Genomic DNA, 14265 nt, shown 5'->3' with positions numbered 1-14265 from the left:
GTGAAAGAGTTTAGTTTTGTTCAGAAAAAACCCCCCAAAATCAAATAGTTTTACTGGTATTGTTTTGTCTGGTTATCCATATATTTGTCATAATCATCAAATCCCATGAAAAGACCTAAACCAACAATTAAGTGATGCCTTTAATGTCTGATACAGCTTATTTCTCTGTGACTTAGACCTCAATTATTGTCCAACAACTATAAGAAACACATCAATGAGCTACACTGTTGCACCTGAAGACATGAACATAGTTACGTATGAAAGCCCGGGGAAGTTGGAATGTATTGAGAGACTGACAAAAAACATTTGATTTGGTCTTTTTATGAGATTTGTTGGCAATAATTATTGGAAAACTAAAATAAGAAGGAATATATAGATAATAGCCAGTAACATTCAAACTATAAAAACACGAAGGGGTTCTCTCTATATATAACTTGTTATGGTAGAAAAGACACCACTACTGAATTCCAATTAAGCAACACTCAGCAACAACTAGGTCAGAATTGATGGTATGAAAGGGTTTAGCTTTGCTTGCAATGCACATACGTAACCAATAGGAGGCACCATATCACTATCAAACCCAAGCTGACTCTTCTCTTACACACAGTTATCCCTAGTTATGAACATCCTGGTTCCTGGTCCAGTTTAGGTGGCTGGGTCCTCCTCAGGTAGACGACAACATCTTTGTTAGTCCACTAGTTTCTTGGATCCTGCACCCTCCTGGGCACTTTAACTCCTCTGTTAATGTTAATGTTCATACGCATTTAAATCTACAATGTATCTCATGTTTAACTGAAAATGCACCGCATGAAGTGAGCATGTGTGATGTGCGAAGCATCACACATTGTTTTGCAGACAGACCCATGGTGGTGGCAGTGGGAGGGAGACAAAGACAGATGGACTGTGTGTGTGTGTGTGTGTGTGTGTGTGTGTGTGTGTGTGTGTATCCCCATACATTGTGTGAACGTGTGTCCGTATGTGTGCACGCGTGTGTTTTTGTCTCAACGTGTGCTTTTTGTAAACGTGTGTGTGTGTGTGTATGTGTGCCACAACACAGATGTTGTAGGGAAACTGCTGCTGCTCTCGCTGCTTACTCCCTCCATGAAGGAGGCAGTAGTGCGGCCTGGCAGCTGCTATACTGAGGGGGGGGGGGGGGGGTCCAGTTTATTCCAGGTGAAAGATTTCCTGGGAAAAAAAAGAAAGTATTATTGCTGAATTTGTGACAATAAGAAAGTTATAATGTAGAACAGAAAGTACAATAAAATCAAACAGAACAGAACAGAATAGGATGCCACATAATCTGAAAGAAAATTATCATTCGCTCTGCTCTTTGTCTCCCCTTTCCATACAGTTCCATAGGCGTAACATGTTATGGATGTAATCTCTAAGAGGATTCTCTCTGCTTGGTATCATGGTACATGTTAATTTCAGCTCTTTATGTTCCTTATTGAAACAGACCCAAGATCTCCCGGGCCAGCCAGCCAGCCAGCCAACCAGCCAGCCAACCGTCATCAATTCACCCCTAATCTCTCCCCCCAGTCCTTTTATAGCTAATCCATTGTGCGGGTCATTGTCATCTGATCATGTGTGACCCTGGCTGCTCTATAGCTGGGGCCTGGCAGCGTAGCGTTGACTTTTGGCATTCATCTGCAGGAAGATATGGAACGTTTCTTACTTTCAAGAAATGTCTCAAATCACATCCAACTTTGAGTTTGACAGGCTGAGATCAAGATGGCCGAAGTGTGGGTGGGATATTGGTGACCGCCAAACAAAATAATGAGGAAAAAAAACATAGTATTTGTCATGCCAGAGGTTAACTCGGCTCCTTCACAGAATTAAATACAAGTCTGATTAACAATAATCTAATAAGAACTGTTGGACATCATGAATCAGGTGGTGAATCACGTTTTTTGAGATACATTTTATTTAATGTGCATATGAATATCAGCATATCCTTTTAACAGGGTGTTGTGTATTCCAGTTTTACAAACACAGCATAATGGATATGAGCATGTCCGCTAAGGTTAGGTTAACAGGTGTTTCACATCATCTTCAACTGAATTTAAAATATCTCTAAATGTTCTTCATTTAAAATCTAATAAAAAAATCGTATGAAACAAAAAAAACGGTATTTGTGTACACTTATCAAATACATGTAATGTATGCTTTTGGTGACTTCATACTGAGATGAATAATGCACAAGATGTCCATCAGAGTAGAGTAGCACCGCGTACTATCCACAGCTGTACGTGCACCTCAAGGCAGCTCAGCAAATGTGACGTGACACCCAGTGATGGTGTGATCATTCCTGGATAGCTCATGAACTTTACAGCCATAACGATCCCCACCCACGCCCCACCTTCTGCCTCTTTGTCCCGCTCTGAGCTCACCCCATGACTGTATGCTCCTCATCCCAGGACGAGGGGCTGGAGCCACAAATGGCGCATATCATGTCTTCATCATCTTTCAAAACTTCCACTGCGGCCTCCAGCATCAGAGGACCCCCTTGTTTTCCTGCCTGCCTCCCCGCCATCGCCTCACTCCTCCCTCACCCCTGCCAGGCCCCCTGGTCGATCTGTCTATCTGCCCCTGCACTGACTCCTCATTAACACATGAATGAGGACAGGGAAGGGCCTGCTAAGGCTTGGACGCCAACAGAAGGCAGCGGATTTGCAATTCAAACCTCTGACCGACCCCCTCCCTCCCCCCCGCAACCCTCCACCCCCCCACACCTCCTCCTCCCGGCCCTGCATACTGGGACTGGAACTGTCACCAGTATGATTGAGGATGCATGCGAGGAGGGAGAGAGGGACAGGGAGAGACAGATGTGCATTCACACACTCATGTCAGGCCCCTGCACACTTTCATATTGACATACACAATGCAAATACATGCAGACATGCACAAGGCATGTGAGAGAGAGAGAGAGTGCTGCATACTAATGACTTTCCAATATAATGATTTTCTAAATTACCATTAAGTTCAAGGGAATACCAGTTCATAAATGGGGCCACAGAATCAGTTAGATGCTTACTGTTCGCAGAGTGCAAACTAAACACGGAGAAGCAGCATATACTGTAGTTAGATTCAAAACTTCTATGTTCTGCTCTACCTTTGACTGAACCTTAAATACTCATCATGAACCATCTTGTTCTCCTATCCTGTTTTTATGTCTCTGTTCTTAACATTTACATTTCCTTTAAAATATTTCTATTCTTTAATTTGCATTTGAACATTTCCACGCTTTTTTTATTCATTCTTTGAAAATGTGTTTAATGCATTATGTAAAGCGCATTGAATTTCCTTTGTGTGTGAAATCTGCCATACAAATATACTTTCCTTGCCTTGGGATAAAGGAGTTTGTAGCCATTTTACAATGTTGAATTGTAGAGTTCTAAGGAGAAAAACTTAACATCAGAACAAAACTCAGGCCAAATTGTATACATGTTCAAGTTCAAAAAGGCGGGTGTATAACTGAAAGTGTAAAAATTAAAATACTGTAAATATAAAGAAAGAAACAATTCTCTTTTCTTTCATTGTGAATCATATAAATTATATACCTTGTAAAATATGTTTTAGCAATACTGCCCTTAAATATGTCACGCAAAGAAACGATATACATTTAATAACAATATTTTTATTTACAAAATAATATTATTTCTAAAAATATTATAAGATTGCTTTCAGTTTGCTGATTATATCAAGCCTCCGTTTTTTTTCATTTCTTTATTTTCATTTTTAAACACAAAACTGTCCACACCAGGGTTACATATACAAAAACAAAACAAAAAGATGATAAAAAAAGAGACATTTATTTTTAAAAATCGTTTGAATTACCTTCTCATTCTTAATGTTTCTTATCGGTTTGCCATATTGATGCAGTTCTTGATAAAAATGTCCAAAATGTGTTTTGATCTACATTAATGTATTCTTTTGTAATGAAAATAATCACATCCACAACGTCACTTCCGGCTTACCCTCTCCACTACTTCCTGCATGTGCCGACAATATGGCAGCGCCCGTAGCGATTCACCTGGAGTTCGGGTAGGCGAATATAAAACTCTTTATGATAATCTCATACTCCAGTTTTGTTGTTCTGTGAGCAGTTTTGCGGAAACAAGACGCTGGATGAGCCTTGTATCCGTTTGTTTATGCATCGTCAGCCTTCGTTTACTTAAACAAGACCTCACATCAGTGTAACAGCTAAGTTAGCTGCCTGCTAGTTTTGAGTTTGTTTATGAAATGTTCACCATCGTGAGGTCGCGTTCTCTCTGTAAATTGACAGGAACAGAGAGACGTTGTGTCTGTGACGTTATCTCACACTCAACCACGACGCACGAGCACGCACTCGGTCGGCTCCTGGTTCCTCTTGCAGCGCAGCCAGATGTGCAGAAGTCTGCCTTTAAAAACATGCCAAGAATGTCTGAACACAAGCTTGAATGAGCTGCAAACATCAACATATAGACCTTAGCCTGAAGTCAGACCTGCTTCACTCAAATGAGGACTTTGGGTTTAAATTCTTAAAATTAAAATTCTTTAGACTTCTCAATAAAATAATAAATATGACAGCAACAGACATCAGTACATGGGTGGGGATAAGTATACAGTCCATGTTCATGCTTTATGTAATTTAAGAATAGAAAATCAATATTGTAATATATACATTTATTTTACAGTCTCATAGCTCCCTGTTATTAGCTAGAAAGGAGCTGATATGTTACAGTAATTGATAGGAAGGTCTTAGCCAGTGAACCACAGGTCAGACGACCATGCAACAATGTAACGAATGTGGGAATACAAACGACCAAAAAAACGATTTCAGAATTTTGTCATTATTTTCCAAAATGACTATCTCTTCAAAGTTCTTGCATCCCAGTAAGTCGTATGGACAAGTGTGCCAGATCTGTGCCTGTGAAAGCACCAAACAAATCGTACACACTGTCGATCATTTGTGCTGTTTTTTTATTATCAACATTTTGTGGCCACGGTTCTTTTAATGCCCAGAGTTTCCTCACTGAGACACACTTGATATACAGAACCTTCGTCTTCGAAAAGCAGGGGATGAATGAGTTTAATCCTGATCACTAAAATGTATGTTCTTCATCTGTAAAGGTGTGTTATGCCTTTTACTCTCAGCTTAGCAGACCTCATGACATGTTTGTCCTGTAGAGTATTTAAACACCACATACACACACACTTAATTAGCCTATCTGACTCTTTTTATTTTGTCTAGAGGTGGAGCGGAGCTGCTCTTTAATGGTGTGAAGGAACATCATGTGACTCTTCCGAGCCAATCCGAATCTTGTGAGTATCACCATGTCCGAATGAGAGCCTCGATGTGAAACGGTGACATCTTCAAGATGCTTTTCTTTAAAATACAAATCACCAGCTCATGAATTGATGACAGCTTGATGACTTTTCAATAATATCCATGTTTTTAGCTGCATTACGAAGTGATGTTGATGATAAATGAACTAAATTAGAATTAGATATGAGGTTTCAGTGTGATGCGTTACATATTTACAGGTTTACAGCCTCGCCAAGTTGACTCACATAATGTGTTGAAATCAATGGAAGACAATGGCTTCCTGGCAGTTAGGATGGTTTGAGGAGAAGCCCTCAGTACTATCCTGATTTCACATAAAAAAATCTTTTTTGAGTTTTTCTTACTTCATAATGGCCAAACATGTTATTTATTTCACCTTTATTTAACCAGGAAGTCTTTTGAGATACATCGTTTGACACCTCTGTCATTAATATATGAACAGTATGGACATTCATTTATATTAGTATTTGTTGAGGGAAGATGGGGACATATATTGTGATTTGTGACTAGTATATTAAAACCAATGTAAACAAACCATATAGCATCTTTCCCTTTGCACACAACTTCTTCCATGGTCCTCCTGTTGCTTTCTCTTCTCTCTCTCTCTCTCTTTGCTTCCATCCTCATGAATGGATCCCTTCACTTGTGAATGTTGCCCACTGTTAATGCAGATGTGTGTGTGTATGTGAATGGAGGTAGGGGAAGTCAATGCTTTTTCTGTTGGTTGCAAAAGAGCAGTGTGGTGACAGCTTTTCTTTCTTTTGGTCAAGATCATTTTGGCTGACTTGGCGGCCGTGTGCTCATTTCTCAGTTCATAAAAACTTTCCAACCTCAGGATCCAAATTGATTAGATTTTATTTTGCTGTGGGATTCGGGCTCCTTCCAATATGGGTCACTAACTCGCATGGAGGAGTCGAGGGAAAACCTGCCCGCAGCCCGACTTTATTTCCCAAACCCTGCTCAGGACCCAGGTCATCGAGAAAATGAGGAGGCAAGTGAATGGAAACTGCCTAGAGGTTAATGTGTGTGTGTGTGTGTGTGTGTGTGTGTGTGTGTGTGTGTGTGTGTGTGTGTGTGTGTGTGTGTGTGTGTGTGTGTGTGTGTGTGTGTGTGTGTGTGTGTATTAGTGTTACAGAGAGAGGGGGAACAAATGAGAGAAATATGTGTCTTTGGTATTTAACGAAACAAAGGGTGTTCATCCATGGCACTGATGTTACCACGACAACAAAAAGACAAAAGTTGACCAGAACAGGGAATGTCAGCCAGATATGACCTTGCTGCACCAGCGGGTGTGTGGGTGTGGGTGTGTGGGTGTGTGTGTGTGTGTGTGTGTGTGTGTGTGTGTGAGGTTTCACCATGTTGTGCACAGTTCATAATTTCAGCTTCACAGGAGCACAGACATTTTGACATCACCTTTCCTGGACGTATTTTGCTCATTATGATCTTAAGTCTGAACTGGTTGTGTGTCTGGCAGGTTTGCTGATCCTGAAAATGTCTCTCCGAACTAATTTTGTGTGTGTGCGAGAGAGAGAGAGAGAGAGAGTGTGTGTTAGTACAGAAGGGGTGAAGGCAGATATAATTGGTTCTGAATCCTTCGTATTTCTCTTTGACCCCAGCCGGTGATTGATGACCCTCAACTGAAAGACCCCACCCCCACACTCTCTCTCTCTCTCTTTCTATCTGTCTCTCGCCCTCTCTCTCTAACTTTCTCTCTCCCACTCACACACACACACACACACACACACACACACCAAAACCCCCGCCCCGTGGTCTAAGGATCACACAGTTTTTGCCCCTCGCATCAGCAGAAAGATGGATAGCTCATCCCCCTCACATGACAGTCATAATCGCACAAAGACAGAAAAGCAAAAGAAGAAGAAAGGGGGGGGGGGGGACTGCATGCACAAAAGAAAAGCGACCACGGTTTTGAATCGGCGTCAAAATGGCGCCCTTTCCCTCCCTCCCCTCCCTCCGTGTCTCCTCTCTACCCACGCAACGCGGCTATCCCAAGATGCTTCAGGAGCCTGTGACGCATTTTCCCTCTCTTGTCTGTTTGTTCCCTCGTTTTCTCCCCCTCTACCTGGACCGCAGAGCGCTTTCAAAAACCTTCACCTCGCAGTCGCTCCACGTCATTGTTCTTTCCTTTCACCTCTCTTAACTCCTTATTCCTTTACATTGTCCTCCATTTTTAAAACGTGACGTGAATTGGTTGCCCTATGTGTAACCTTTTACCTTTTAACAGAAAGCCATTAAAAGGGCATCGCCATGATGACTGTTTCTGTTATAAAAAAGCTCTCTGAATTATTATTGATCCGTGTATTGAGCTAAGACAACCTATGTGTTGTCTATGTGTGCAACTTTTAACATGTTTGCTTGTGTGTGTCGAGGGAGGGAAATAACAATACAGGCGAAAGATGGAAAGAGATGAATGAGTGAGAGGAGGGTTTACGAGAGCAAGAGAGAGAGCAAATGAAAAAGTAAATGGGCGATGGGATGAAAGAGCGAATAAGGGGTAATGGTGGAGAAAAATTACCAATGGTTAAAAGCAGAGAGGGAGCAAAAAGGAGTCGCCACAAAGAAGGAGTTATGACTGCTGAAGTGATTAGTTCTGTTTTTAGCCCCGCAGAGGTGCAGGTCAATATTCACTGCCTACTCGTGTGTGTGTGTGTGTGTGTGTGTGTGTGTGTGTGTGTGTGTGTGTGTGTGTGTGTGTGTGTGTGTGTGTGTGTGTGTGTGTGTGTGTGTGTGTGTGTGTGTGTGTGTGTGTGTGTGTGTGTGTGTGTGTGTGTGTGTGTGTGTGTGTGTGTGTGTGTTGCAGGGAGACGTAGTTGTCTTTTTTTTATATGGAGGCCTGGAACCGTAGAAAACTAGCACTATCATTATACTACTGAGCTGGCCGACAGCACTGCAATTAACCTGAGCACCACTCACACAGGCTGCATGTCCACACACACACACACACCGTATACATCACATATCATCCACACAGGGAGTTGCCCTCATCGGTGACCAGGCAGGTGTCTCTATAAATATATTTGTCACAAGCCAAATGCTTCAGTGGGCCTTTTGATATTTCTTTTATGCGTTTTTCTTATTTTGTATTTCATTTGATTACATCTTGTGGTTATTTGTATTCAACGCTTTATCAGCAAGCACTGCAATTTCTGTTATTTTACGGCTGAATAAATGAAACCTTGAACTTTAAAAGACGATTCCTCCACAGAAGAGGAGAAAAAACAACATTTTCTTTAGATATGTTTATAACCCTCTCAGTATAATTTCATAATCTGAAAACCCAGAAAAAGCACCAGAATGTCTCAGTAAGTTTAGATATGCACAAAATGTATGCCTGCATTTTATATCTAACATAATAATTTATTGAAAGTTAAAAAAAAAATCCAAATTTGGCTGCACCTGTGAACATCTTTTCTGAATGTGTTTCATGTAAAAAGCTGCTGTGGTCTTTGCACAGTTTTGTGATATTAGATCTGCCTTCGATCCAGCTGATCCTGGATCCCCGTGTGACTCGGCTCCTATACCTGCTACGGCTTCAGCGCTCTCCTTTCACCTGGCTTTGGGACGACTCGCTGTCGTCCACTTACCCTCGTATCTGCTCCATCTGCTGCCGCGCTCGTTTTTCTTTTCCTCTCTTGTAATCTCTCTCTCGCTCTCTTCTGTTTATTTACTCTCTCCTCGTATATTCCCATATACCTCCCGTCTGGTCAAGGAGGCCGATACTGTTCATTTTGATGGTGTGTGTGTGTGTGTGTGTGTGTGTGTGTGTGTGTGTGTGTGTGTGTGTGTGTGTGTGTGTGTGTGAGTGTGTGAGTGTGTGTGTGACATGGCTACCAGAAATTGCAGTGCTGTTCTCAAGTGTTATCGCGAGGCGTCGTGCTCATGTACATCGAGAAGACAGCTGTGATCACACACTCGAAAAACAGGAAATAGTCACAAGAAAATATTAGATTTAGTGTGTCTGTGTCCATAATGTTACACTGTTTCCTTACAAAATGTACATTTCTTTAAGGAAACACACCAATCACTAATACACACACACACACACACACTCACACACTCGAAAGCTCTCAGACCACCTTGAATCTTGATGCGAACGTCAGCCATTACTCTAATATATTCATTGTTAGTAGTTTTGCGGGGATTTATCCTAAAACCTCTCATTGTCGTGGCCTTTGTGTCTTTCTGTCAGTCGGTCTGAGTGAGGCTCAGCCTATTGTTGAGACGAGGTCAATCTGATTGTTCAAGAGGTCAGACTCATAGAAAAAATCAAGCATTTCTGATATCCAATCTCAGACGAGAAGCGTTTAATGTGCCAATCAAATAAAGAAAATGATCATTCTGGTCTCGGCTTTTCTGATTATTTTATTTGACCTGCGTTGAAAAAAAATGTCACTGCAAGTGTGATGCTACAGAGAAATATTATTGCATTTATATAAGTAGATGCTTTTGGAAAATGTCTGACTTAATATTTCAATTTCTTTCGTTCATTTTAACCTTTTGAAAATGTTGAGCTGTAGGTGTTTTTTGATTTCTAATCTGTCCAGTCGTGTCTCGATTTAGACACACAAATCATCCATTTAATTTCTTTCCAGCCAAGGTGAACAATGTCGCTCTTGGCCATTGACATCAGACAACCATCCCCCCATTTCCAGAAACCCCCCCCCCCCCCCAAACATACACATACACTCATAAATATACATGCACACAGACGCACACACACACACACATATACACAGCCTCGTCCCGCCTGGTGCTTCTGTCGCGTCACATCGACCAGGGGGCTGGAACCGTGCACCTTGACCTTTAACCCCTGACCTGTGGCCTCTGTTGTCTGTCTGTGTATGGGCTTTGTGTGTGTGTGTGTGTGTGTGTGTGTGTGTGTGTGTGTTTTAGGGGACGTGAAGCAGCTGCTGGTCTGGATCCAACGGAACCTGCTGAAGGAACGGCCCGAGCTCTTTGTCCAGGGAGACTCTGTGTGAGTGTGTGCGTGCACTTGACACACACTTGGATCTGTGTCCAACAATATGACCTGAAATGATACGTTATGCATCACAGCAACAAACAAAAAAAATTGTTACTGCCAAATGTGACCGTAACATTTGGTCAGAACAGCTCTATAAGAACATGTGAAATGATGAAAGTGAAGTAGATTGTGAAGCATTTTTTCCTGCAGTTCAAAAACTGCTGAAATCCTGGAGGAAAAAACTGTCTAGCCTTCAGGTTGTGGGTTTCAGTGAGATGATTACCTGTGTGCGTGTGTGTGTGTGTGTGTGTGTGTGTATGAATGTGTGTTGTGGGTCCAGGGCTCACAGCAGCCTTATAGGACTGGCTGACTTTTACAGCTGCCTTTGTGCAGGACTATTTATAGCACCACCTAACCAATGAATGGAGAAATAGCTGGCCTACCTATAAACCGTATACATTTGATGTGTGTGTGTGTGTGTATTTAATGTTGAAAGCGCACACATCATCAAGGGTGATTAGTTGACAATCTTTATCTTTGTTTTTAATTCTTTTGTTCCTTCTCAAAGCAGCCCTGTTGTTTGTGTGTGCTTCCTCTCACATTGCCCTTTCTCTTTGACGTCATAGAGCATCAAGGTGGAGAGAAGCTTATTTGAACTGCTTCAGGCATTATCTCTCCACCCACATTACCCAAATAGTTTCCTCTGTGGCGTTCAGAAATTAAATACACCAACTTATGTGACGAAGACTGCACCCAGAGGTGTTTGTCCCCTTACCCCCATTATCCTCTTCTGAAGGGTGGGGTTTTTTCTTTAGGCTTCATCTGTACGTTATTTTTGGGCCGCCATTAATTGTCAGTGACAGTTTGTTTCTCCCCCCCCCCACACGTTCTCTCTACTATTTTACTCCGACACTTTTGCCTCTTTTATTTTAACAAAAGAGACATCATTATATTCAGCCCTTGTTAGCCAGAAAATAATTTCGGAGTGTGTGATTGCTAATACGTGCTTTATGCATAACATGCTGTAACATGGACATAACACACACATGCAGTCACAGATACTGTTATCACTATTATCATAAATATACCAGTGTGTGTGTTCTCAAACTGAATACATGGTTGTCTATTAATTTCATACTGTGAAGTGTTGACTATTTTCTCTGGGCTATATTTTGCTACTGGAAAAAAATTAAGAATACAAATATTCTTTTCAGTTACTTTTAGGTGTCATCAATTATCTTTTACTATTATTTTTGACTTTGATTACGACTGAATAACAGACTTTGCTTGCAAAGAAAAGGCTAACCCAAAAAGTTAGACTTAGCTGTAAGTGTAATAATTAGTACACATTTAATAATACATGTTTCTTTTTTTTAAATATGAATATAAAAATGTCCTGCCCATTAAATAGAGGAAGCTATTTCTCTTTTGTTTAACATCATTAAAATCGTTGTTGTAGTGCTTCTTTCATTCATTTAATTATATTTCCAAACAACTTTAATTAGTTTTTATTGGATGCAGGATGCAGATCGGTTATGTTTGTGTGTTGTTTTTTTTTTATGTGCATCTATGGAGGCATTCTGCTCCCTCGGTATATATTTTTGCACACACATACGTGTGGTTGCGTGTGTGTGTTACCTTTGGGAAATGTGTCTGACTCAAAACGGTGTGTTTTCCCACAGGAGACCTGGGATACTGGTGCTTATCAATGATGCAGACTGGGAGCTAATGGTGAGCTCTGGGAGCCATGTTCACTGTCAGATGGTGGCGAGAGAGAGAGAGAGAGAGAGAGAGAGAGAGAGATTGTGTGTGTGTGTGTGTGTGTGTGTGTGTGTGTGTGTGTGTGTGTGTGTGTGTGTGTTTCCAGTAGCTTGTAAAAAAACATGCAATATTTTTTACTTTAAGCTTGTTTAACCTATGTTGACCGATGTTTCCATTACAGTGTTAAATGACTGGAGATCATGTCTCCGTGCATAGATCCCTAGCATTTAATTCAGGACTGTTTGTGTGTGTGGGGGCAGGTTATATAGCCTCACTGATACTGAGATTGCTCATTTTCTGAGTCAATGTTTCATGTAACGTGAAAGCAGCTGCAAGACAGGTTCGTCCTTGGGGTCTCATATCTGAGCACATATTTACACGCACACACAGAGCGAACGCTTCAATTTCAATCCATTGATTCAATTACAGGACGCAACACAGGATGTAAATGAAATGAAAAGTTTGTCATTGATTGGACCCCAGTGGGAACACGGGAGCAATACGCACATTTGTATTAGCGAAGACAGATATGTCTGCTTTGACTTGTAGAGATGTGTGAATATTGAATGTGTTGTGTGTTTTGTAAACCTCAGGGGGAGCTGGACTACCAACTACAAGACCAAGACAACGTTGTGTTTATTTCTACTCTTCATGGAGGATAGCAAATGAACGATGAATACACACAACGTACCCTTCTCTGTAACAGCCTTTTCGCCACATCCTCTGCACTCTTCACCCCCCCCCCCCCCCCCACTGACCCCCACATCTCAACAACACACCACCCCATTGGTCGCTGTGGATGTGTCAGCCTGCACCGGGATTGTCTGACCGGGATCGATGTTTGGTCCACAGGAATAAGTGGAAATTCAGAGATGATTACCAAGAAAAATGTGGAAACTGTGAGATGGGAATTCTGCTTTTTTAAATCAAAGCTGGACAGGTGTATGAAGCTCTGGTTGTACTGGCCGACTCACAGGTGCGAGTGCAAATACCTGCCTTTGGTGTTTAAAACTTCACCTCCCTACATCCTCAATTCCAGCATGAAAGACAAAATGACCTTATCTTAGTCTCCAATGACCTTCAGGAATATAAAATATCACGTTACACTTTGCTTAAACAATCAGCATGTCTAAGCAGATACAAACATTTAACAATATCTTCATAAGGAAATTGTAGGTGTTTTTTTTTTTCATTTGTTAACATCGATAATTTCTCCTATGAAGACATTTTTTTAATCTGTTTTGCAATGACATCTATTTATATGCTTCACATGGGGTTACAGACAAATAGTTAATGAACAAAATTGTTCTTACAATGTTTACAAGTACATTACAGTGTGTTATATAATGCATAGAAATGCTAATTGCAGAGGTTAAAATAAAGTGTTATTGTTTTGGTTTTTTTGGACCGATGTGATGTAATTTTTCTTAAAATATACTTTAATCTTTTAATTGTTATATTTTTCCTCACATAATGAAAATAAGATTAAAAGCTTTTTTGTCAAATAAATTGAGTCCTGATTTCTGTAATTCATTTTCAAAATAGTAATTTACTACAAAGGAGCGAATATTTCCAGTTGTAAGCACAGTGGTGAAATAAGCAATCATACAATACATTATGAACGTTTAATTCCGATTGAATTTCTACTGCTGTTAACTGTCTATGTTATTATTGTATATAAAGGTTATTCATTTACAATTCCCCCAAAGCACATCATGTGTTTCTGCACTGAATGAACCACAACATCTCTCTCGATGCCAAAGTATCTTGACTGCAAAGATCCACAGCACCCTGCACAGCACGCGGAGGCCTATCCAAACGTTTTTCTCAATTAGGATTTTTACATCACGCTTCGATTATTCCTGCTGGTAGCTTATATCTGATCGATTTAAGCCCGGGTCTGTGATCACACTGCAGTTTTAGGCTGATTAGACGAGACTTGTGGGAGATTTTACCGTCCTACAGCCCCACTCAGCTGGAATATGCATAAGAGAGAGAGAGCGAGAGAGATAATGTATGTGTGTGTATGTGTGTGTGTGTGTGTGTGTGTGTGTGGGGTGTACAGGACCACTGCGGGAGGTCGAGGTCTAGCCCCCGGGCTGCCCTCCCCTGAACGCCCGGGGCGACCTAAAACCTTTTCTCGGCTGTGGAGTCCGATTTGCAACGGGAAACCGGCCGATAAAGGCCGGTAGAAAGG

At 41.2% G+C, this 14265-nt stretch overlaps 1 protein-coding gene across 1 annotated transcript; it reads left to right on the top strand.

Annotated features, from left to right (window-relative positions):
- The first annotated feature begins 3994 nt into the window (after positions 1 to 3994).
- On the top strand, positions 3995 to 13565 carry urm1 (ubiquitin related modifier 1). The gene is made up of 5 exons (XM_079179235.1): positions 3995 to 4044; positions 5234 to 5304; positions 10238 to 10319; positions 11990 to 12038; positions 12662 to 13565. Exons 1-5 carry the CDS (start codon positions 4010 to 4012, stop codon positions 12728 to 12730), a joined length of 306 nt encoding a protein of 101 aa, XP_079035361.1. The 5' UTR covers positions 3995 to 4009; the 3' UTR covers positions 12731 to 13565.
- The last annotated feature ends 700 nt before the right edge of the window (positions 13566 to 14265 follow it).

This window comes from Pholis gunnellus (assembly GCF_910591455.1).
Source record: "Pholis gunnellus genome assembly, chromosome: 18".
Taxonomy (NCBI): Eukaryota; Metazoa; Chordata; class Actinopteri; order Perciformes; family Pholidae; genus Pholis; species Pholis gunnellus.
This window is presented reverse-complemented; position numbering and strand designations above follow the sequence as displayed.